Raw genomic sequence first — 24,704 nt, 5'->3', positions numbered from 1 at the left:
AAAAACTGAAATGAGTCATCGAGCGTTTTGCTGTTCAGATGTGTAATCGCACACTGATCTGTAGCAGGATGAATAATCCCTGCTCTGACGGTTCAAAATAAATATATAGAAACATCCTCAAGTGTCTGAGATGTGCAGGCGTTGTTTATCGCAGCCGTCGCAGAAGTGTGTCTGTTTGTGTGGCCGCCTCGGGCACGTTAACGGTCACCTCTGTGGTATCACGCCAGCTTTTAAAGTTAGACAAATGTACAAGCTGAAAGTGTGAGAGCCCTCATTATGAGTGTTGTTATTCAGAACATCGGGCTGTCTGCTTCCATCTTTTTGAATCTTTTTCTTGTGTTTGTCTTCAGGTGGAGCGGGAGATAGCTATTCTCAAACTCATAGAGCATCCTCACGTTTTAAAGCTGCACGATGTCTACGAAAACAAGAAATACCTGTGAGTATATCCCTCCCTCAGTGAACACTGTTGACACTCTTTTTAAAATATAATGTGTGAAAATACAGTTTTGTTTTTATTTATTGTTTAACAGAGTTAGGAGAGTTTGTAGGCTTTGAATATAGCAGGTACTGCATTAAAGTGCTCGTCCAAATGTTAACGTATCCAGAAGAACTTTAGCATCGAACTTTTTAACTCCAAAAACTTTTTAACCAAAAGTTTCAAATTGACTGATAAGTGTGAAGTAGTCAGACTCGAACGTCAAGGAACGTGATGGGGAAGCAGACTCAGGTTTCCAGAGGTGAGCAATTTATTTACAGTGAACTCCATCTTACGTGAAACTTAACAAAACTTCCCCCCAAAGTAACTAAATTAACAAAACTCAAAGTACATGGATGCGGTAACACAGCTCACCTCTCCTCCCTCAGTCTGGCATCAATTTCCCTTCAGTTAGTGCAGCCAGTACCACTCACTAGAGCTGACGGACCTAAAACTACACAGATGACTAAGGCTACGTCCACACGTACACGGGTATTTTTGAAAAGATTTTCCGTTTTTGTTTTAAAAAATAATCCCATCCACACGTAAACGCAGAAATAAAGGAAAACGCTGCTAGGAACATGCCAAAGCAGCAGGTGGCGCTATATTCATAACCGTGTAGAAATGTTGGCCAATCAGAAGTCTAGAAGCCTCGGTGGGAAATGGTAAACAAAGCTGGGGCATAGAAGCAGAACCGAGTCGTATGTGTGGAGGGACAGTAACTGTGTGTGTATATGTAAGCATTTAAACTGCAGAGAGAACAATTAACAGTAACAGTATTGTAGAAATTCATTTCACCAAAACAATAACGTGGCGCACAGTGTGACGTCAAAAAAGGCGCACACCTTTCACGCTGTGTTTTCTGTGTTTTCTCCGTTTTTCTCGTCCACACGTAAATGCAAAAACTGAGTTTTCAAAAATATCCACCCTGGCCAGAGTTTTTAAAAATTTCCGTTTCAGTGACCGAAAACGCCGTTTACGTGTGGACGAAAGCTGCAAACACATAGAAAAATCTGCGTTTTCAAAAATACCCGGGTACGTGTGGACATAGCCTAAAAATGACAAAAACCTCCTCTCACTTCTGATTAGCACATTAAACAGCTAAACGGGTCTATTTATAAAAACAAAAGATTCAACAAATCCATTCGGACCTGGAAACAAACAAAAGGAAGCATTTCTATGGTAGAAGAAGCCCCTCCTCTTGGTTCAACCTGCTGATGTCATATCTGACATCATCAGCACTTTAAAATGAGGAAATGCTAGGCGGGCCTTTCCCCACACCTGACCTGCATGAAGACTGAAAGAAAGAACAAAGTATGAACAAATGATTTAATCTGCAACATAATAAAATATAAAGAAACGTGTAACTGAGTATTTACCTTAATTTGCCAGCAACAGAACGCTTGCACAAACAAACCCAGGATAGTCGGGCAGCAGTGTTACTTTGACACAATAATGTGCATGACGTGCAAAAAAAGTCAACACATCTGGGACACGTGGAGAGCATTACAATTGCTCATCTACTTTGTCACAATGAGCATGATGCCAACTCAAATGAACAACAGCACGAAGGCCTTTCATCAGTCGGCTTAAACCTGAAGAAATTGAACCCATTCATCCAGAGTTGAGTTATAAAAATATAAAGTAATATAAAATGCTAATCTATAGGGATGGGTATCGTTTAGGTTTTATCCGATACCGGTGCCAAACTGGTACTTTTGAAACGGTGCCGGTGCTTAAACGGTGCTCAAACCGGTGCTTAAAGAATGGAGAACACAAAATTGGTCCAAAAACCTCTCATGTTCAGCTGTTTTTTTGTAAAAAGATAACAATGTTAGCCTTTTCTGCAGCTATGGGGCATATATGGTATCACTCTTGGCTGGAAGCAGTGCTTAAACAATGGAAAAAACACAAACTTTGTCCAAAAACCTCTCATGTTTAACTGTTTTCCACTTTTTCTTTGGTCATTTTAGCCTTTTTGTCCAGGGTGAAGGGAGTATCTGCCATCAAACAAGAAGACAGCCGCATGTAGCTATGATGATGTTTGCTAGTTCACCTTACATGCATTAATGTAATAACGTGGTTAGCCTACTCAACTAAATTACACACGAACAACATTAAGCTACTCACGCAGAGAAGAACGGCTGCTGCTGCATCATCATCCTCATCATTTCTGCTACACTGGCAGGGCTAGGGGCCAGGACTCTCCTCTTCGGGTTTTTGGGGGATGTTGCTAACTCCGGGTCGATAACAGGCACCACACCCGCAGTAGATGCGCTTGGTGTGAGGTCTCGCAGCAAGCTATCAAATACGGCGCATTTTTCAGCTTTAAAAAAAACGCTATGCGTCGCCAGGTGTTTCATCAGATTTGAGGTGTTACCTCCTTTGACATTATCACAGTATCAGCTTAAAGCACTTGTTGCAGCTGCTGAGTTTGCATCTTTTGCTGTGAAGTACAGCCAGACTTTGACCGCTTCGCCTTGGACATTTTTAATCTGTAGCTCTGCTCTAAAAGAACGTACGTACCTGGACCCGCCTACTATCCTCGGAAACGTAAAATGATTGGCTAGAATCTAAAGTGTATCACAGCTCAGGAAAAAAAAAGCACCGAAATAAAGCACTGAAATGTGCGCTGCTTTTCGGTCTGGTTACTACCGTTTATGTCAGAACCGGTGCCATCATGGCACCGGATACCGGTACCCATCCCTAGTAATAAATTTATTCATATTTTTTTAAATTAAGTCATTCATTCATCCTCAACTTCAGGCCTCAAAGATGATTCAGACACTGTGTCCATAAACAAGCTTGGAAACGGTTGCTATTGTGAATCCACAGAGAACGATGCTACACTCTCATATTAGGAGAATTGTAATTTTGCGACGGCTCTTTAACGGCTGACAAACGGCACTGATAAGCCAAACGTCTCACTAACAGTCGGCAGCACTGTACAACAGGACAACGTTTACACGAGCAGCAATCTGAGCTCCGGGATTTGATTAGAAATGCTTCTTTGGTTCCCGTCACTTTAACCGGCCCCCGGCGACTCAAGCGTTCGCGCACGGGTTTTATTGTATACATTAATCTCGTGCATGTGATGGCTGTGCTCCAGTGGCGTGGCTTAATATGTTGTTCAATAATTGATAAAGGTGCTGCTGTCAAATGGAGCGGGAATTTGTTTTCTTAATGTTGCGAGGATGTGGACGAACGGTCATCATGGATGCAAACAGTTTGAAATTCTCACACTCACAAATCACGCCCGAGCGTGTTTCTAATTTAAATAGCTGTGATGGGTAAATGCTCGAGCAGATCCCTTAATCTGCTAATAAATCAGGCCCCGGGGAAGACGGGCTGCAGGAGGAGCCGGCTCAGCCACGGCTCGGAGACGGATGAACACAGGAGATGGATAAAACCACAAACCCACATGGGTTGGGGATTTTCTCAGGGATTTATGTTGTGCATCAATGTGGTGACTTCAACACATCACAGCTAAATACTCTTTAGTTTATAACCCAATTATTCCAATAATGCTTCTTTCGATTTGAGGGGAAAATGAACCAGCGGATCTGTAGGGACTCGGATGGGAAGTACATTTAATGTAATGTTACATGATTGGAGGTTCTTTACTAACGTAACTGTGGGAGATCTTTTCGTTTTGGTCCAGGAAATTACATCGTGTGTTTTACTTTACTATTTGATTGCAAAAATTGCGACGGCTGAAATAAGGTCATCTCAGGTTGTGTTACATTTCTAGGCAACAATCAAACTGAGAGCGACTGACCACGAGAGGTCGCTTTTCTCGAATTGTTTCTATCTGCAGAAACATTCTGGCTCATCTGAGGCTTGTTTTCAACACATTACTGATTAGTTCAACACACAACTAATCTTACTTTGCCTTGGAGTCACAACAAAAATGGAAAGCAGGCTGATATTCGCAGAGGACGGGGTTCAGACGCACCCTAAACCATTGGTTGTGCGTCTTCACTCAAAGTGTTCGGTCATAAAGGCTAAAAGTCCCTCACACTTTCAGCTTCTACATTTGGCTCAGTGGCACGATATCACATGCACGTGGTAGTGGTCACACAAAGAGCCACATTTCTGCGACAGTTGTGATAAAGACTTGCAGCTGCAACACAATTTATTAACCTTCACTTCATCACTTCAAGATAATGATCTTATCTTCTGGAGGGAAGCAGCAGAAAACAATGAATTCTCCTAGGAGACGGTTCTTTAAGAACCCCACGTTCCAGACACGTGACCAAAGACTTCTTACTAATTTATGGCTGTGGGTCGTTTTGGCTTTGTTCCTTATATGTAGTCAGTGTCAGTGAGCTGTCAGGGCAGGTTAGTCTATTAATTACAACAAAAAGTGGTCATGTTGAAGGTTTCTCTAAAATATTATTATAAAAAGAAAATTGGGCTAAAAATGTGTTTATGGTGATCAAACTGCGTCTCAGTAGCCCTAAAAACTGGCTTTTGTTACAATGTGGGAAACTCCATTATCAATCAGACATTAACTGTCCAGGTTCTCAGTCACCATCAGTGACAACTCGAACTGCACAAAAAGCCAGTTTTTCAGTTCAATTCAATCCAGTTTTATTGATATGAACAGTCACCTCGAGCAGAATGATGATTACTCTCTTTGTGTTCTAATTGCAAAGTGTTGGGAGAACAATTGAAAACATTTACATCTTCTAATAGGGTTAGAACTGCTGATGACATCACAGGGTTAAAATGCTAATGTATAATTGTAATACTAATGTACAGCAGTCCCTCGTTTGTCACGGGAGTTACGTTCGAAAAATAACCCACGATTAGGGATGGGTATCGTTTAGGTCTTATCCGATACCGGTGCCAAACCGGTACTTTTGAAACGGTGCCGGTGCTTAAACGGTGCTCAAACCGGTGCTTAAAGAATGGAGAACACAAAATTGGTCCAAAAACCTCTCATGTTCAGCTGTTTTTTTGTAAAAAGATAACAATGTTAGCCTTTTCTGCAGCTATGTGGCATATATGGTATCACTCTTGGCTGGAAGCAGCTTAAACAATGGAAAAAACACAAACTTTGTCCAAAAACCTCTCATGTTTAACTGTTTTCCACTTTTTCTTTGGTCATTTTAGCCTTTTTGTCCAGGGTGAAGGGAGTATCTGCCATCAAACAAGAAGACAGCCACATGTAGCTATGATGATGTTTGCTAGTTCACCTTACATGCATTAATGTAATAACGTGGTTAGCCTACTCAACGTAAATTACACACGAACAACATGAAGCTACTCACGCAGAGAAGAACGGCTGCTGCTGCATCATCATCTTCATCATTTCTGCTACACTGGCAGGGCTAGGGGCCAGGACTCTCCTCTTCGGGATTTTGGGGGATGTTGCTAACTCCGGGTCCGATAACAGGCACCACACCCACAGTAGATGTGCTCGGTGTGAGGTCTCGCAGCAAGCTATCAAATACGGCGCATTTCTCGGCTTTTAAAAAAACCGCTATGCGTCGCCAGGTGTTTCATCGGATTCGAGGTGTTACCTCCTTTGACAGTATCACAGTATCAGCTTAAAGCACTTGTTGCAGCTGCTGAGTTTGCATCTTTTGCTGTGAAGTACAGCCAGACTTTGACCGCTTCGCCTTGGGCATTTTTAATCTGTAGCTCTGCTCTAAAAGAACGTACGTACCTGGACCCGCCTACTATCCTCGGAAACGTAAAATGATTGGCTAGAATCTAAAGTGTATCACATCTCAGGAAAAAAAACCCACCGAAATAAAGCACCGAAATGTGCGCGGCTTTTCGGTCTGGTTACTACCGTTTATGTTAGAACTGGTGCCATCATGGCACCGGATACCGGTACCCATCGATACCCACGATAAGCGAAATCCATGAAGTAGTCAACTTTATATTTTTTACAATTGTTATAGATGTTTTAAGGCTGTAAAACCCGTCACTACACACTTTATACACTTTTCTCAGACAGGCGTGAACATTTGTTTACTCACAAAGTTCAAACCTTCGTAGAAAAAGAAGTCCAGTGTTATAGAAGGAAACCAAAGGCTCCCGCAGGTGACAACGTTTCGTCGACATTGTTGTTTGTTGAGGAGAAAACTTACAAACACACAGTCCAGCCCTTCAGCGTCACGCTGCTAAGATCAAAGATTTATGTAAATTTGACAAACTGAACACATTCTGTACTGTACAGGAGACACGGCACAAGATTGATTGACAGTGGTCTACAGCCAATCAGGACGCAGAACACAACGCGCTGTAAAAATAAATAGAAAATAGAAAGTATGCAAAATTGCACAAAAAACCCCGCAAAACAGCGATTTAGTGAGGGACCACTGTAGACATGCAGCATTAAGTGTTCCTTGTTTTACTGGTATTGCAGGTTTCAGAGGTTTCCCGTCACATGTATTTGGCCTCTGTCTTCTTTTGCAGATACCTGGTGCTAGAGCATGTGTCTGGTGGGGAGCTTTTTGATTACCTGGTGAAGAAAGGCCGGCTAACACCGAAAGAGGCTCGAAAGTTCTTCAGACAAATCATCTCCGCTTTGGACTTCTGCCACAGCCACTCCATATGGTTTGTCACTCAGAGACAAATATTGGGTTTCATCACTGAGGGTTGGGTTTTAGCCAGGAGTGCTGGGGAGAAATGGACTTCCCATGTAACTCTGTTCTACAGGGCAAACATCAGGGTGCAGCAAAACAGATAATTTATCACAGCAATTTGTAATTATACATTTTCGAAAGTACACAAGTGTGTGGGTGAGTCTCAGGTAGCTCCGCACACACACATCAAACGGACCAGGTGAGGCCAGCAGGTGTTTTTACTAGGACATGGAATCATTTATGGCACAATATTTGAAGAATATATCCAAGCTGTGCTTCACAGCTCTGCTCTGAGCCATCACAAGTGCGACCGAGCACAATAAACTGATCTCGTTGCCTTTGCTTAAACGATGAGGACCAGGTCTGCAGCCACTCTCAGGAAGTTGCTGTCTTCAAAGCAACTTTGGTGTGTTAATACGGCAATAATTGGACAGGCATCAGTCTGCTATCAGTGTGACTGAATGAGGTCAAAGGGCATCTAAATGTAATCTGTTTGTATTAATACGCCAGTTAACTGTGATAAATCTGCAAAAATTGCAAGTCTGTGTCGGTTTCTTCAAATCTTTTGTCATCCTCACCCCACACAATTAAACAAAAAGTCACATGAAGCGCACAATATCCAGCGTCCAGCTGAGTCTTGTATTGCAAAGACATGTTGCAGATTTAAGGTCAGGCTGACTGCAGCGTGAGGGCAAAAATCTGTTTACCAAATGCAGTATCGTAAAACTGAGTCAGTTAGTCATAACACATTAACGGAGTTCATTGCCCCACCCTGCTTCTTCACCTTTGAGGGAATTTGCATTTAGTTTAATGAGCACTTAACGAACTAATAAAAAGATCAAAGCATTCTTACTGTAGTTTATATTCTAGCGAATTTTTATGACTTTTCTATCGTTTCTACAAACACTGGAGTGTTTGCTCCATTCGGATGTGTGAAGAACGAGACATTCATCCTCCTGCAGCCTCTTTCCTCATCAGCTGCAGCTGACTTCAGAGGCTGCAGCTCCTCTTGATCTCTTTTCATCTCTGAGACCACCTTTAGTTCCTCCACACATGACTGCAACACAAGAGCAATTGCACATCAAAGATGTTCTGCCTTTGAGTCTCAGCGTTAGACATCAAGTGTTCGACTTTTAAGGAGCACATTTATTCTCCGCTGTGTGTTTTCTGTAAGAAAGACGCACAAAACTCGAGCTCTGTATGTCTGCGTTTTATTTCCCTCGCTGGTTTTAAGTAAAACTGTGGACTCGTATTTGACTCTTTCAGCCGCTGATGAGTTGCAATCACCTGGTCTAGATTACAGAAAACATTAAAGGCCGTTTCCCTGAGGTCGGGACATGACTGCGAAAGCTGGCACAGCTCTGATGACCTTCTGTATTCACTACTTTGAGTCCCTCGTGGGACAATTTAAAACTGCTAAACTGATCAGTGTGGAACAGATTCTTACAGTGCATGATCCTGGTGTGCTGTAGAGGCACCAGTGTTCACACTGGGAACATCACAAAATGGGAAAATGAATGTTATATTTTTAAAACATGGACGTCCCATCACATATTATTCTCTGCTGCCCTGGTTTAAAATCATCAAGCTGATCTTGCTGTCACCATCACCCCTGTCCTAAAGCATAGCATGCTTCATCCTCCCACGTGACTTTAATCACAACCATAATTTACAAAATCAATTTGTAGACTCGACCAGGGCTGGGCGATATATCGAGTTTTTAAAAAATATCGATATATTTTCATGCGAGATATAAGATGTGACAATATCCTTTATATCGATATAGTCTATGTTACGTTTTAACATAGCCACAAGTTTGCCTCTCTTTCGTCCACTTTTGTCTCTACGCAACGTTACTCGGCCTCGCCTCTCCTTCACTGAACACAACTCCCCCTCCTCCCCCATAGCTTCACCTGCAGGCAGCAACAAGATGGACACGGCAAATCTCAGTTAGCTAGTTGTGGTGCTGAACGGCGTCAACGTGTTAGCGAGCTAACCGCGCTAACGAGCTAACCGCGCTAACGAGCTAACCGCGCTAACGAGCTAACCACGCTAACCACGCTAACGACATGCAGCCCACAGGGGCTGCACGGCCTAAAATCCTTTCATTTTCTCAAAAGTTGACAGCGCGCCTTATGTATGAATTCTGGTTGTGCTTACTGACCACTAACCGATTTTATGTGCTACACGGCGCTCAGCAATCTGTCAAAAAATGTTTTAGTACGACTTTGCTAAGCTAAGGAGCTGCAGCGCTTGATGGATTGTCGGAGCATTACGGCTACCGTAGTCTGGAGCCTCGCGGAGTGATACGTACTGTTCTTCAACGTAATATTACCGTATTGTGTGAAAAAACAACATTGTTTTCTTTTATTTATGGAGCATGATTATCTAATAAATGCTGATAATTTATTTTTGAGTAATTTCTTCATGTAAATCTATGCTGTATGTAAATAAAAATGCCTGTGTGACATCTGGGACACAGTGTGACTAAGAACTCTCTTTTTGTTCTTAACTTATGGCTTTAAAAAAAATATCGAGATATATATCTTATATCGCCACCCAGCTAAAAAATATCGAGATATGAATTTTGGGTCATATCACCCAGCCCTAGACTCGACTCTCTATAAGTAACGTGTTCACTGAGGTCACAGAGCAACTGAAGAGTCATTTTCCAACAGTACTTTGTAATGTCACCATTCCTGAAGGATCCTGTGGACCTCAGCGTGCAGACAATAAGACCTTGAATAAAGGTTAGAAACCAGCCTACGCTCCAGGTTCAATTATGTGTTTCTTTACTTGCCCTCAGACTGTTTAGCACCACCAGGGTTGCAGCTGAAAATATAAGGCCCATGTGCATGTAGAGTCATGGCTCCAGCTGGGCTCAGATTGTCTCACTTATTATTTCCTGCTGTGATGTTTGTCCTGTTGAACAGAGTCATATAACCAATTCAAGTCCCTTGAAAAGCCACCACCAAGAAAATGTATCACGAGTAGACTCATGTCTGTCATCTCTGTCTTTGCTGTTCTCTGGCAGCCACAGAGATTTGAAGCCCGAGAACTTGTTGTTAGATGAGAAGAACAACATCAGGATAGCAGACTTTGGCATGGCGTCTCTGCAGGTCGGGGACAGTCTGCTGGAGACCAGCTGCGGGTTAGTATTCAAGTTATTGACTTGCAAATTATACCAAGTTATGCTTTGAGTTCTTTATAACGAGCACCAAACGTGAACATGCTGAACAGAACAATGGATGTTATTACTGTTCTAAATGTATTCCATGGTTATTATTTGCACATCTTGATTTGCATGACTTTAAATCCCTTTAACTCGCCAGTCTTTCCATTTACCTCTCAGCTGAAAACCTGCTTTAGCTCTTTGTTTCTGACTCTCTCGAGACATAATGGTTCACAGTGTCATTTTTCCAGCATCTTGTTAGAACCAGCAACAATCTTTTGGTTTGCTATAAATCAAAAGCGTAATGAAAAATGATTGTTCCAGCAGTAGAAACCTTTCCTAGTATTTTGTTGTGAAGTCTTTGTGGGCTCTACAGGATATGTGCTGGTCAGCTGTAGGCCAAGCAGCATTTCCCAGAGTCAGCCATGTGGAACGGCTAAAGCTTGACGGCTCTGGCTCAGAAATGCTGCACAAAGCAGGAGGGAGACAAATATCTGCAGTCAAAGTGCTCCAGTATACAAACATGTGGACAGTTTGACCCTGTGCTGTACATGTTGTGTGCTGGTTGTGTGTCCGAATCGCCAATAAAACAAAATATGATGTGGAAATGTTGGCAAATCTGACATGTGATGTGCCGATACACAGTGTTGGGGAGTAACGGAATACATGTACCGCTGTTACGTATTTAAAATACAAAATATGAGTAACTGTATTCCGTTACAGTTACCGTTTAAAAAGGTGGTATTTAGAATACAGTTACTTTGTTGAAATAAATGGATTACACGGCGGTACTTCCCTGTTTCATATTGTGGCGGGTCAGGACTGTTTGGGTTTTGTTTGACAGCTACGTTCTGTTGTTCCAGGCGGCAGCGTTACGGTTGCCATGGTTACAGGGTGACGCTCTCTCTCTGCGTGTTTCCTGGGTGAGAGAGGCCTTTTTGTTGTTGCTGTGCTAAGCTAATAGGCAGAATGCTACAGGTATAGCGCTAAAGAATGTAGCATCATGGGCAGTGTAGTCCGTGCTGCAGGGAGAATGGACTGCCATACACGTTATGTGTCTGTGAGCGAGGGAGGGAGAAAAAGGAAAAGTACAGCTGTCATCGAGCAGAAACAGGAGCTGGAAGCATGTAAATATAATAATAACCACTGCAGCCAAGAAGAGAGCCTGACGAGCCCAGTTGTAAGTAAGCTATTAAGACTCGACTGTACACCGTGTTCGTGTTTTCCTCCGAAACAATAAGTTCCGTTGGAGCAGCCTTTCAACGCCTCTCTCTGTCTCTGCTAGCAAAGTTGACCCAGACAACAAAGTAAAGCTAGTTTTCAGCTACGAGCCCGACACAGAACCCACCGTATTAGCCAGAGGTCCCTTTACTACGGTTCGGAGCCGCGGACCTTCAGTAACAGTAATAAATCACAGCAATAGTACATTCATGTAGTTGTAAACAGCATGATAATATATTAAGTAATCCAAAGTATTCAGAATACGTTACTCTCATTGAGTAACGTAACAGAATACGTTACAGAATACATTTTGGGGCATGTAATCTGTAATCTGTAATGGAATACATTTTAAAAGTAACCTTCCCAACACTGCCGATACATGCCGAGTCTTTCTTTGGGGCGTACCTTATAGTCTGATAGGATGGATACTGGAAATCTTCCATATAACTGAACCAGTATAGGGCGTCCTTTACTTCTGGACCTAGTTTAGACTTCTGCACATGGATTTTTTATCTGCATATTTTCAGTCATTTATGGCTGTTTGCTGAGCATTCAGTGGAGCTGGCGGTACGCGTGCATCGATTGGATTCAGTGGGGCTTTCGAGTCGCTAATAGTCTTCAAGCTCACGCTGACACCGTGTCCGTGTTGGGGTCTGTCAGATTACTCTTTCGCTGAGCGATCCTTTAAATATCTCTCGTAAGTCAAAAGAGTCTTTCACTTCATGTGACGTTAATGGAATTCATTAAATGAGCGAGCTGCCTCCAGCGGGAAGGGAAGGATGAAAATTAGCTCGGGTGTAATTAGATTGCAGTTAGTGTATTTTGACATGAGTGTGTTTGAGTAGTTCAGATCGACTGGGTTTACATACATTATCATAATTAAGTATGTTGCGAGTGAAGATGGAGTGTGTGTTTACTCTGCGAGTTTAGATGGGATGCTGCTGGAAGAAGTCATGCTCTCCGCTTCGTTTATTCCATGATGAATCGGCACAGGGAAGCTCCAGAGTACAGTTAGTTCTGCTGCAATTGTGCAATTATTAGATTATTTAAAATGCACACATGAGAGGAAATACTAGAGAATTTCTTTTTGTGAAAAATGACCATGTTTCAAAAAGCAGAAAGTGCAATATTTAAAAAGGAAGGCAAAGAGCACAGAGCCCATATTTTGGCACCATGCATTGTCAGTACTTAACGCTCCCTTTGACTCTATCACAGCTCGCAGTGCTCTTTCTGCAGCACTTCAGAGTCTTTCACTTTCTGGCATATTTTCGCTCATTGCTTCTGCAAGTGTCTGCTACGACTGTGAGATTCTTTATCCATCTTCCTGCACTGCTCTTTGAACACTCCGATTTTCACTGATGGGGGTTGTGAACTGTGAGAAACATGACAAAACTTGTGTGCCTCTTCAGGTCGTCTGTTGTGGATTTTGAAGGATTATTGTTCAATTATAGAGGATTTTCTCTTGCAAAGTCTGACAACCATCACAGCAGAGAGGGTTGAATTCATTCTTCCATTGACCATCGCTCCACAGTCTGCAGAAAAGACTTGGAGTTCTTTTCATAAAGGTCTGCACACATTTCTTTGCTTATTGAGCTCAAGAGGTTCACAGGATTTGTTCACTTGTATACAGTGCATCAGGGTTTTTCAGCTACACACGTGCAAGCTTCTGTTTCAAAATATAGCTATGTTGATGCAAGAAAGGTCAGCTTTTCCAGAAGTTTCCTGCAGTCCAACGAGTGGTTTGGATATCTTACAAGCTGTTATTAGAAACTGAGGAAATTGCACTAGCGGCATAGGATGCAGTGACGATTCCTGGCTCAAACCTCTGGTCGGGGCGTTTGTGAAGATGTTGCATGTTGTTGGTTTCCCCTTACAGTTCAAGGCCTTTCGCCCAGTGTCACCTGGGACATGGATGGATCCATTGGGATGGATTGAAGCTGACTTCTTCTTTGTGGGCATCAGTTATGCTAGTTTTCGGAGTGCTATAAAGCTGTTTAGGGCCTTGGTTTCAGAGTCACAGTATCAGAGGCTTAAAGACAGATCTGCACTTGACAAATATGTTCTTAAAGGTCTGGCACTATGATAAAAGACATAAAAGAAAGCATCTTTTTTGCCGTGTGTTGGATGCTGCCGTGCGTTATCCAATAAGCCGAGCCACCACAGCACATGTTCGATGTTATGTAATACTCTTTAAGCATAAAGAAATCTGTCATGCAATAAAGACTGATGTCATTATTTTAATGCATGTGAGGTAAAGACTTGCGCGTTTCAAGGAACTGCTATCCAGAGCATCAGCTGATACTTCCCCAGTGTATTTATTGTGCTTCATGTTGTATGCTGAATGGCCGCCTCTTCTTACAGATCTCCACACTACGCCTGCCCAGAGGTTATCAGGGTAAGTGCTCGCTCGCTTCTTGTCTGTCTCTTTCTTTCATTCAATAATAGGAGCTCTGAATCAGAGTGGCTCTTACATCACTGCTCCATCCTCTCTGCATTCACCAGGCTTCCTCGTTCCCTCTCACTTGTGCGTCTTTATTGCCATATTTCTTTTTGTTCCTGCTTCCAGCTCCCCGTACCTGTACATCTTCATAAAGTCAAGACTTTCTTTTCAGTTTGATCCCTTTTTCTGTGATAGGGTCTTAGTTTTGATTATCATGGGGCACTTCTAGCACCAGTATGCCCCGAGTGAGTGCTCTGTACTCTCTGAGGTAATCTGCATGGTTTATTTTTTTATTAAATATTAAGTATATTAAGTTGCTGTTTAAAGATGCCTGTTTCAAATGTAAGAAATAGACATTGTTTTCAGTGGACAGCAGCCCAGCTGTGTTTCTATGCTGTCAACATTCAAAATAGTTAAGCATTGAACACATGACTGTAAAATCAAACTGCGACAAAGGGCGGTACTTTTGTTCTTTTCAAGGTTTAACCCCCAAAACGTCATTAATTATGAGCATGTGTGATTTAGTGTTGTTGTTTACTAATAATTCTTCATTAACAATTCTACAGCGGCTTGCAAAAGTATTCGACCCCCTTTAACTTTTCCACATTTTGTCACATTACAGCCACAAACATGAATCAATTTTATTGGAATTCCACGTGAAAGACCAACACAAAGTGGTGAACACGTGAGAAGTGGAACGACAATCATACATGATTCCAAACATTTTTACAAATAAATAACTGCAAAGTGGGGTGTGCGTAATTATTCAGTCCCCTGAGTCAATACTTTGTAGAACCACCTTTTGCTGCAGTTACAGCTGCCAGTCCTTTAGGGTCTGTCTCTACCAGCTTTGCACATCTACAGACTGAAATCTTTGCACATTCTTCTTTGCAAAACAGCTCCAGCTCAGTCAGATTAGATGGACAGCGTTTGTGAACAGCAGTTTTCAGATCTTGCCACAGATTCTCGATTGGATTTAGATCTGGACTTTGACTGGGCCGGTCTAACACATGGATATGTTTTGTTTTAAACCATTCCATTGTTTGCTGTGTCCCCACATGGCTTGTGGCAAACTGCAAACGGGACTTCTTATGGTTTTCTGTTAACAATGGCTTTCTTCTTGCCACTCTTCCATAAAGGCCAACTTTGTGCAGTGCACGACTAATAGTTGTCCTATGGACAGATTCCCCCACCTGAGCTGTAGATCTCTGCAGCTGCATTTCTGATCAGCTCCTTGTTCGGCCTGTGAGTTTAGGTGGACGGCCTTGTCTTGGTAGGTTTACAGTTGTGCCCTACTCCTTCCATTTCTGAATGATGGCTTGAACAGTGCTCCGTGGGATGTTCAAGGCTTGGGAAATCTTTGTGTAGCCTAAGCCTGCTTTAAATTTCTCAATAACTTTATCCCTGAGCTGTCTGCTGTGTTCTTTGGACTTCATGGTGTTGTTGCTGCCAATATTCTCTTAGACAACCTCTGAGGCCGTCACAGAGCAGCTGTATTTGTACTGACATTAGATTACACACAGGTGCACTCTGTTTAGTCATTAGCACTCATCAGGCAACGTCTATGTGCAACTAACTGCACTCAGACCAAAGGGGGCTGAATAATTACACACACCCCACTTTGCAGTTATTTATTTGTAAAAAATGTTTGGAATCATGTAGGATTTTCGTTCCACTTCTCACGTGTACACCACTTTGTGTTGGTCTTTCACCTGAAATTCCAATAAAATTGATTCATGTTTGTGGCTGTAATGTGACAAAATGTGGAAAAGTTAAAGGGGGCCGAATACTTTTGCAAGCCACTGTATTTCTATAAATCTGGGACTACAAATGATTTTAGATGCTAATTTTATACATTTTTGAGAAACGAGGGCTGCGATTTTTGGCCAGTTAATGTGTTAAGGCCCAGAGCAGCCAGGGTGATGTTTGGGAAACATTTTAGGATGAAGCTCATCTCTGTGTGTGTCTGCATGTGTGCACCAGGGGGAGAAGTATGATGGGAGGAAAGCCGATGCGTGGAGCTGTGGAGTCATCCTGTTTGCACTTTTAGTGGTAAGTGAATTCTCCTTCTGCACTGCAATGGCAGAAAATGGCCTGGACATTGTGCTTTTACAGTCATTTTAACACGCGTTTGGCATCTTCATGCAACAGCAGTGAAACTCATAACATTTCCAGACACAACCAAAATATTGAAGAGCTGCAAACATCGCAGAAAAAAGAAGCAAAAAGACAAAAAACTGAGATTAAAAACAGCTACAATTGTGTGATAAATGACCATAAAGTATTACTAAGAGATGCAAAATGCCCACAAAGAAACCAAATAGTTTAAATATAATATGTAATGACAAACTGAACAAAAATACAAAAAGGTGCTAAACAAAATCAAAAAATCATGAAGAGGGATGTGAACAACTGTAAAAAGAGGAACATTGTATCCACGAGGAAGCACAACAGAATCTTAACATTAAAATAGTTACATTTTCTAAATCGGGCAACTCCTGATTTGATACAATGTGACAAGGGAAAAAAACAAAGGGGCGGAGTCAATTCAGGTTTTTCCTTGGCAAAGTATTTATACTGTATACAGCTGGGATAAAGTAAAAAAGATCGTGAATTACTTCTGGACAAAGTAAATCACCTGATGGGAGCACTCTGGAGTCTGTGGTTTCCACCAGCCAGGATTAAATTAAAGATGGGCTGCTGGAAACACAATGTGTACTGATAAAATATTAAAACCACATTATAAATAAAATGGGTACAGACAGGATGTTCTCTTTTCCTTTGTAACAGGCCTCTTTGTTCTAAATTGTGAATCGACAAATGGCCGACTGCAGAAGAATGTTTCCACAACAGAAATCTGTGTTTCATAAGTGACAAAACACGGTGATCGATCATTTAAGGCCGGTCATAGGCAGCGCTGGTGTTTGCAAACGTGGCTGCTGGTTGCATACATCTACATGCACATTATATTCCTGTGGCGTAACGACCGCAGCTTTTCAGGAGAACTCTGTGGGATCTGTTGTGTTTGCAGTGACTGTTTATCTCTGCAGGAGATGCTAATAGCACATTTGTGAGTGAGAGTCCAACTCTGACCTTGGTTTGTCTCATTGTTCCCTCTTGCTTGAATGGCTAGCTTAAATGATTCATTATTACTAAATATTATTATACCAGCATATCTATGTGCACGTACAGCCTTGATGCCCTGAATCTAAATGAGACTTTAGTTCTTTAATCACTGTTTTGTTGAAACTAGTGCTGTCAGCGTTAACCTCGTTAAAATGACGTTAACGTCATAACCGCATTAACGCAACAAACCTCCGTTAGCGAGTTAGCACGGATCGCCCCATGCGTGGGGCTGCACAGTGTTAACGAGCGATCCACGCTAACCGTCTAACGTAGATTCGTCGCGTTAATGCGGTTATGGCGTTAACGTCATTTTAACGAGGTTAACGCTGACAGTACTCGTTGAAACATATGAGAAAATGCAGGTTAGAGATTCTGTCCGTCCATAAAATAATCAACTTATTCTTGTCAAGCTAATAGATACATTTGGACCCGGACCACATGTACGAGGCTTTATTATGGTAAATATGGCAGCTTGTATGTAGTTTGGCCATGGGTCAAACTGGGCCTCTGAAAAACTGGAATGCAGGATTTTGTAAATTCCAGGTTGTCGGAAAATAAAATATTTATGTGGGGAAAATCCAGTTTATCCCAATATTGTTTTTTCCCCTACAAAAAGATTTGAATATGTCAGCTTTGCTTCGTGCGGACACGTCACATACGAAGGCTTTTCATACCAGCAGCTCTGTAATGTGCTAGTAGTGAGTAAATGACTGTTTGTTTTGGTGCCGTGTGAACGCACGAGTGTTTTATCCTCTTGATGAAGATGGATCACATAACACAGTCATCATGTGAAGATAAATCTCTCCGCTGGTGTTGTTTTGATTACCACGCAGCGTCAGTGACCATCTGGCTTCATCCTGCTTGTTTTTTTTATGAGGAGGAAACGGTATCAGTCATCGTGTTATTGAGCGTGCGTCCTAGCTGGAGAGCAGAGGCAGAGCCGGCTGGCATCACTCACTCTGATGACTGATACCTCTCGCGAAACTGCCTCTGGTCACCTTCTTTGTCAAACGGCAGATTATCTCTCAGGGCACACCTGACAGGCCGGCTACATGACAACAGGCAGATGTCAGCGCTGTGATCTCGTGTTGCTGGTGTGATTTTAATACAGAACTGCTTAAACAAATAAATACAAAGAACCAGGACCTGCTGTGCTCGTTTTTAGCTCCATATCTCCATTCTTGGTAGTTTGCATGATCCACAGAGCAATCCACATATTAATAATGATAGTTTATTAATAATTATTGAGTAATTATTTAGGTTGTACCAGGCCTAGAGGCGACATCGCTGCTCATCCACTAACTGAAAGCTACTTTAGCTCCTCCCCTTTTAAGGCTGTCACCACTTTCCTCTGATTGCCTCATCAACAGAAAGCTTAAGTAGCCAGTGGGCAGGGCTTCTGTGCTTCATGTGACCAACTGTAGATATCCACTCTCACTGACATTATGAAGATCTGGGAGTACAGAACAATCTGAAGTGGAGCGTTTACAGCATTGGGAAGACTTTAGACTCCAAAGGAGCATCTACAGCTATGCTGACCTTTATTAAGACCACGTTATTAAAAAGTAACCACCACTACAACAGGATGTATAACAGAAAATAAGGGATTGAAATGTGTAAATGTTTAGACGTTGCCATTGCGCCTTTTCTCAGGGTGCTCTTCCTTTTGATGACGACAACCTGAGAAACCTGCTGGAGAAGGTGAAGCTGGGAGTTTTCCACATGCCTCACTTCATCCCTCCAGACTGTCAGAACCTTCTGCGCGGCATGATTGAAGTAGACCCCATCAAGAGGCTGACGGTAAGCTGCTGCAGTCTGCTCACGTCACATCGCCTCCTGGCCCGATTCGTTATAGACCCGGAGAGGACTGAGGTCCTCCATCAGCGTGGCTGTGGTCGCTTTGCATTTTTATGATCTCCGCCTGCTGCCGTAGGAACTACATGCTGCACTGGTGCTAAATTTAGCACATTTGCACTGTGACTGACCTTGCGGCTACTGTTCTTTCCTTTCATCTAAAGCCAAAGATTTGTTTAGAAGACAAATATAACAAAAGTACTGTTAGATAATCTGCTTTCACTTAATTTTCTTCTGCAGGTTAAGCAGCTGTGTTAGGCATCATACCGCAGCTGATGAATCTGTAATTCAGGAGTAAGAACAGCATAAAAGTGTAAAACGAAATCAAACACCAAAGAAATGATAAACAAGTCACAGAGAAACTATTTTTAAAAGCTAGTTTTATAAAGAAGATTTGAAAGAAAAGGCTTTTAAACTTTTACACTGCGAACCTCCCTGCTTCCTGCATCCGTTTCCCTTTATTCCAGCTAAGTCATAGCCTAGGTTTACTTCACTGCAGTTAGCCGGGCTGTAGGGTCTGCTCCTGTTCACTGCTCCTGAGCTTGAAAAAGGCTGGAAAAAGCTGCAGCGTGCAGTTAACCAGCATGCTCACCAGTGTGCCTCGTTGTGGTGAAGTGGACACCGGATCCTGCAACTTAATGCTGTGATAAAGACACCCATTCCCTGGATCTTCAGAGACCATTGAGCCTGCTCGTCTTTGTCCGTTTCACTTGGAAATCATTCATTAATGTTTATTTGTCCTTACAGTTGGAGCAGATCCAGAAGCATACGTGGTATCTGTGAGTACAGACACTTGAGTTTATTTTCGTCTGCTTCTGTCTTGGTTCAGTGTGTACGTGCATGTCCGCTTAAAGTAATGCGATGAAAGAAAAACGCACAGCAGATAATGCAGAATGAAAATAATAAGAGTGTTTTTTGAACTCTCTGATGGAGACCTCTCAGAGAGGAATCATGTCCATTAGTCCTGAGAGTGAGAGCTGTGTTTGCTCCAACGCTGAGAGGCCAGATCATCAGGATGCTCTAATGCACCTCTGATTTCTAATGGATGTAATATTTCTGGATTTTAAAACTCAAATTATTTTGATGTGTGTAAATGTATCCTGTTATCAAAAGCAAGTCTTGCCAGATTTTTGGCCTGCTTGACAAACCTCTGTGCATCTTTGGTTCGATTACTTTACTACTTACTAACTTTCCACCAAATTGACGTTTTCAAAAGCTTTTTCTGATCATTGAATTTAAGGACTGAGCTTCTCTTTTGTTGTGAAGCTTTAGTGTCTTCACCAGAGCGTTTGATTGTGCGGTTTATGTTGCAGAGCTGGAAAGAACGAGCCAGAACCCGAGCAGCCCGTCCCCAGGAAGGTGGCCATCAGAACACTGGCTTCGGTCGAAGAGATCGACCCCGACGTCCTGGAGAGCATGCACTCCCTGGGCTGCTTCAGAGACAAGGACAAACTGACCAAAGATCTGCTGTCTGAGGAGTGAGTGACAATGAAGGGACGAGGGAGCAAAAAGTCATTTACAAAACCACACATGAAGCAGATCGAAAGGGTGGGAGGCGCTGAGACGGAGAAGAGAAATATATTAGAGACTGCTTGACAAACTGTCAGCTTGATGAATTATTTCATTTAATATCTTGCGATGATCAACCGTCTTTTTGCACCGCTGGGTGCTCAGCTCACGGTCATTTCTCTTTGTCTCTACAGGGACAACCAGGAAAAGATGATCTACTTCTTGCTACTGGACCGGAAGGAGAGGTATCCCAGCCACGAGGACCAGAACCTGCCACCACGCAACGAGATCGGTAGGCCAGTCTAACCAACATCTGTCATTGTTCCATACATAAATGCCTCAACGACTATTTGGTGTTTTGCTAATATCTTTGGAACGCATGTTCATCAGCCCCACATGACTGAATTTGAATACCTTTGGTCATCCCCTTAACCCCTTAGGGTTTGGCTCAGCAGGTTGTGTTAACATGCTAAGCATGTTTATACAGTAAATCAAACTAGAGTAAGGCAAATGAAGCAATGAAGGTTTTAAATGCCAACATTTTTTTTGATCCCATATGTTTTGATTCTTTTTAATTATTTCATCCAGGGTTGCCACAAACCTATTTTACAAAAAATATACATGTTGTTTGATTCCAGTTTTGAACTATCTCTATTAACTTTGAAAGCAACTCAAATCTACCAATAACCTGTTGTCTGTCAGTGTCCATGCCAATTTAAACTAGTTTAATTAAGGAGTAGCATTCAGACTCCATCTTATAGAGATTAAGTATTATCTGCATTTCTGTTTGAGTAATTTCCTACTAATTTTTATTTTAATATTAATAGAAACTAGCAACTTAAAAAAGGTGTTTATATTTAATTCATTCAGGTTCATCAAAACTGATGGCTATCTCGTCTTTAAGTCTGACGTCATTAGCCATGTCTGGGTCCAAACTCCGCTTCAGGTCCCAAAGTCAAACGTACACTACAGCATCACTGAGAGTTACAAACTGTCTAAATTCTTTCATCTTTAATAAAATGATCAGCGTTGCTGCTTTATCAGGTTTAACAATTAATTTTAACATCCAGGCATCCATGAAAACAGAATTTATTACATTTAACGATGTTAGACGTTAGCAAGAAGTTAGCTCGCTAGTTTCCACCTAAACCTGATATAGCATGTTCTGACTGAGAGATTTTGGAAACAAATTCAAACGTACAGCTCTGCTATCACTTCCAACATAAATGAAGACAGAAAACTAAACAGCAGTGACGTTTGTAGGATTACTGAAGTTGGGCTAGCTTTTATATAATGATGTGCTACGTGGTGGCTAGCAACACAGCTATGTTAGCATAACATTAGCACAGTGAAGCTGGAGGATGAACGCTAACTTTTTTCCACTTGATAAAAGTTAACGTGAGGGTTCCTGATGGTTAGAGACAAATGTAATCGCATGGCAGGATGCTGTAAACGGACCAAACTTCAGTCAGGAGAACAACTGAGATAATCCATCCACAATAGGAGGTTAGTCATTAATATACTGCTGCATGGGCTGGGCTGCAGTTACATCGTAAGGGTTTAAAAACTGAGCTTTAAAATGAACAGTGGTAATAAAAACTGAGAGCGATCACTGACTGTTTTTAGAGATTTGTTGAGATTAAGTAGAACAAGATACAAACATGTTAAAACACAACAGCCTTATTAAACGCAGAGTAGTTTGGACCCGGAAGCAGGAAGCTAGTAAGCTAGTTTATGACTGTCTCTCTAGTTAGCCAATTTTCTATAAATGTAGGTTTGCCATTTTCACTTTTCATGCTGTTAGTGACTTTTGCTTTGGTTTTTGCTTGGATAGTTAGTTAAATACACTCTTTTTATGATTATAGCTCTGTGGTTAGCTATCTTTTTGTGGAAGAGTGCAGAGTGAGCTAGCTAACAAAGCTACACAGTCTTTGTGTACTACGTGTCGAACCTTTTTTCATCAATTTTTGTTGTTACTACTAGTTTAAAAATACGTTTTTGGAAATGACATACATACACACACATTTTTTTTTCTTTTTGCCTGTCCCGTTTGGATCTTTAGCCGTCAGAATTGTCGTCTGAAGGCCAAGAAAGATGCCAAAGCGGATTTACTTTACCAAGTGGATCATCATGGCCTTGCCATATTGGTCCATTTGATTGACCTTTATTATAATTATGTATTTATTTGATTTGATTTTTGGTTGTTACAGACGGGACAGACATGAATGGGGGATAGGACAGGGAGAAAGAATGAAAGAAAGAGAGGGAGAGAAAGAAAAATAGAGGAAAGAAGAGACGGTGAGAAAGGGGGAAGAAAAAAAAAAGAAAAACAAACAAAACACCTGGATCACCTGCATGGAGATAAAAAACCAGAATAGAAAACAAACAACAAAGAGCAACATAATAAAAACAACACCATCACAATAAATTAGATAACAGTAGATACTACATGTTATTGTGCAGTACACAAGATTGACAGCGCACAATGTGCTTTGAGGTAGCAGCCAAGAAAGGTGTAGTTTGTGTCTTGTTCACCTGTACACCTTGTACACCTGTGTGTACACCTGTGTGGATCAGCACGCTTGTATTCAAAGGGTTTCTCCTTGTAACGATCTGCTAGGGAGTGTCATCAGTATTTTAATGTGTTGAAGTAAAATTTAGCTAATGTTAGCCATTTAGGAAAAAGCTAATCTACCAAATTAAAGCTAAATATATGCTAATACAGTCATGTTTTGACATACTGATTAGCTTTTTAATGTGAAACTGATAATAGCTGAGATACCAAGAAAAGGTATTTTGTGTTTGTTTGCTATCTTCTTTATCCATGAGCGTCTTCCTTCCACAGAAAAAAGTAAGTGGAAAATCTGACTAAATGTAGGTCAAATGACAAAATTTGGTATGCTCGTCCAAATACAGGAACACATTTTTTTTCTACTCTGCTCCTTTAAAGTGGTGTCCTAGGTTACATGTAGAGGGGTAAAAAGAGCATAATGAATAGCTTAGGGGGCTGAAGTGTTCTGATAAACTGAACCTTTCAGTTAGTATTTCACCTTTAATTTACTGCTTTATATCAGCTTTATGAGATTCTACCATTTGATAAATATAGAATAACGTGTTATTTTTGAATTCTTCTGACTGTTTTCTGTTTTTTAATGATCACTTTTAATGTTTTTGCCTTTATCTGTTTCCTTCTCATCTCGGCTCACCCTGGGCCCGCTCAGCAGACCCTCCCAGGAAGCGTGTAGACTCCCCCATGCTGAGCCGTCACGGCAAGCGGAGGCCGGAGAGAAAGTCCATGGAGGTGCTGAGCGTCACAGAGGGAGGGTCTCCAGTACCGGTGCGGCGAGCCATCGACATGGCCACGCACGGACAGAGGTAAAAGACCGAGATTGGCACTGTGCTCGTGTGCATGGACAAACATGTTTCTCCAGGTCAATCAAGGCTGTTTGCTGTTGTTTAAAGTGTCATTGATGAGTTTTCAATTGATTATCAGTTATGATAAATAATGCATTTAATCACAGTTTACAGCACTTTATCAAAATTGGACTGGTCTTTTAAAAATATTAATTTCACACGTGTACTGTTTGCCCCCAGTACGACTTCACTTCAATCTTTCGTTTCACTGAGCTCTGTCAGGTTTGCTGGGAAGTCTCTCAAACAGCTGTAAGTCCTTCCATGCTTCAGTGAACTGTGGTTAAATACATGATGCATTATTCTTTCTCTGGTGGTGTCAGACATACAATACACATCACACAAGGCCTGATGTAATCTCTGGGTTTAGATCTGCCTGAGACTAACGGTGCACTCTTAGCTCTGGCAGAAATTCATCACAGATGTTGAAATGCATGGACCGGTCTCTCAGGTTTGTGCGTGGTGTGGGTAAAGTGTGCATGGAGCATGCAGGACAAGAAGCATCCCGGTTTGAGAAGCTGTGAACTGAAATCCATTTAGCAAGCGGGCGTGCACGAAATCTGTGGATGTTTTTGTAGTCGAGCTGTGACAAAATAATGGAGGAGATTGTAATCCATGTGTTTCCTGCTTCCTAATAACCTTGTATGGACATGGGTGTACACACATATATGACAAACAGAAAAAACTAGATGATAATGTGAAACCCTACATGAAGAGCTGAAGCAACAGCATGTTGTTTACTAGGGGAGTGAGGTATTAGTATGAGACAAAAGTTCTAAATCTTCTAAAAACATAAAACAAAGTAGAAAAAAATGTCTTGTTAACTTATTATCTGATGGCATCTGAGAATAATGCGAGTGAGCGGTCTTCATCAGTCCTGGCTCTGCAGCTCCC

The 24,704-nt window shown here is 41.8% G+C and overlaps 1 protein-coding gene across 12 annotated transcripts in view; it reads left to right on the top strand.

The window, feature by feature from the left end:
* The window catches only part of LOC102789834 (serine/threonine-protein kinase BRSK2-like), a 161,700-nt gene that overhangs the window by 102,560 nt on the left and 34,436 nt on the right, over positions 1-24,704 (top strand). For 7 of the 12 annotated variants that reach the window (XM_087842252.1, XM_087842270.1, XM_087842234.1 and 4 more), the window contains exons 3-12: positions 351-436; positions 6,908-7,048; positions 10,112-10,228; positions 13,832-13,865; positions 15,894-15,962; positions 18,690-18,836; positions 19,638-19,669; positions 20,204-20,368; positions 20,594-20,691; positions 23,621-23,774. In XM_087842252.1, coding sequence (XP_087698378.1) covers positions 351-436; positions 6,908-7,048; positions 10,112-10,228; positions 13,832-13,865; positions 15,894-15,962; positions 18,690-18,836; positions 19,638-19,669; positions 20,204-20,368; positions 20,594-20,691; positions 23,621-23,774 — 1,043 coding nt within the window. The remainder of the gene's footprint in view (positions 1-350; positions 437-6,907; positions 7,049-10,111; positions 10,229-13,831; positions 13,866-15,893; positions 15,963-18,689; positions 18,837-19,637; positions 19,670-20,203; positions 20,369-20,593; positions 20,692-23,620; positions 23,775-24,704) is intronic. The other 5 variants (XM_087842226.1, XM_087842261.1, XM_087842244.1 and 2 more) reach the window with 1 other exon arrangement.

Source organism: Neolamprologus brichardi, chromosome 1 (genome assembly GCF_056152115.1).
Source record: "Neolamprologus brichardi isolate AB-2024 chromosome 1, ASM5615211v1, whole genome shotgun sequence".
Classification (NCBI taxonomy): Eukaryota; Metazoa; Chordata; class Actinopteri; order Cichliformes; family Cichlidae; genus Neolamprologus; species Neolamprologus brichardi.
The sequence above is the reverse complement of the archived record's forward strand: the minus strand, read 5'-3'. Positions and strand labels throughout refer to the sequence as shown.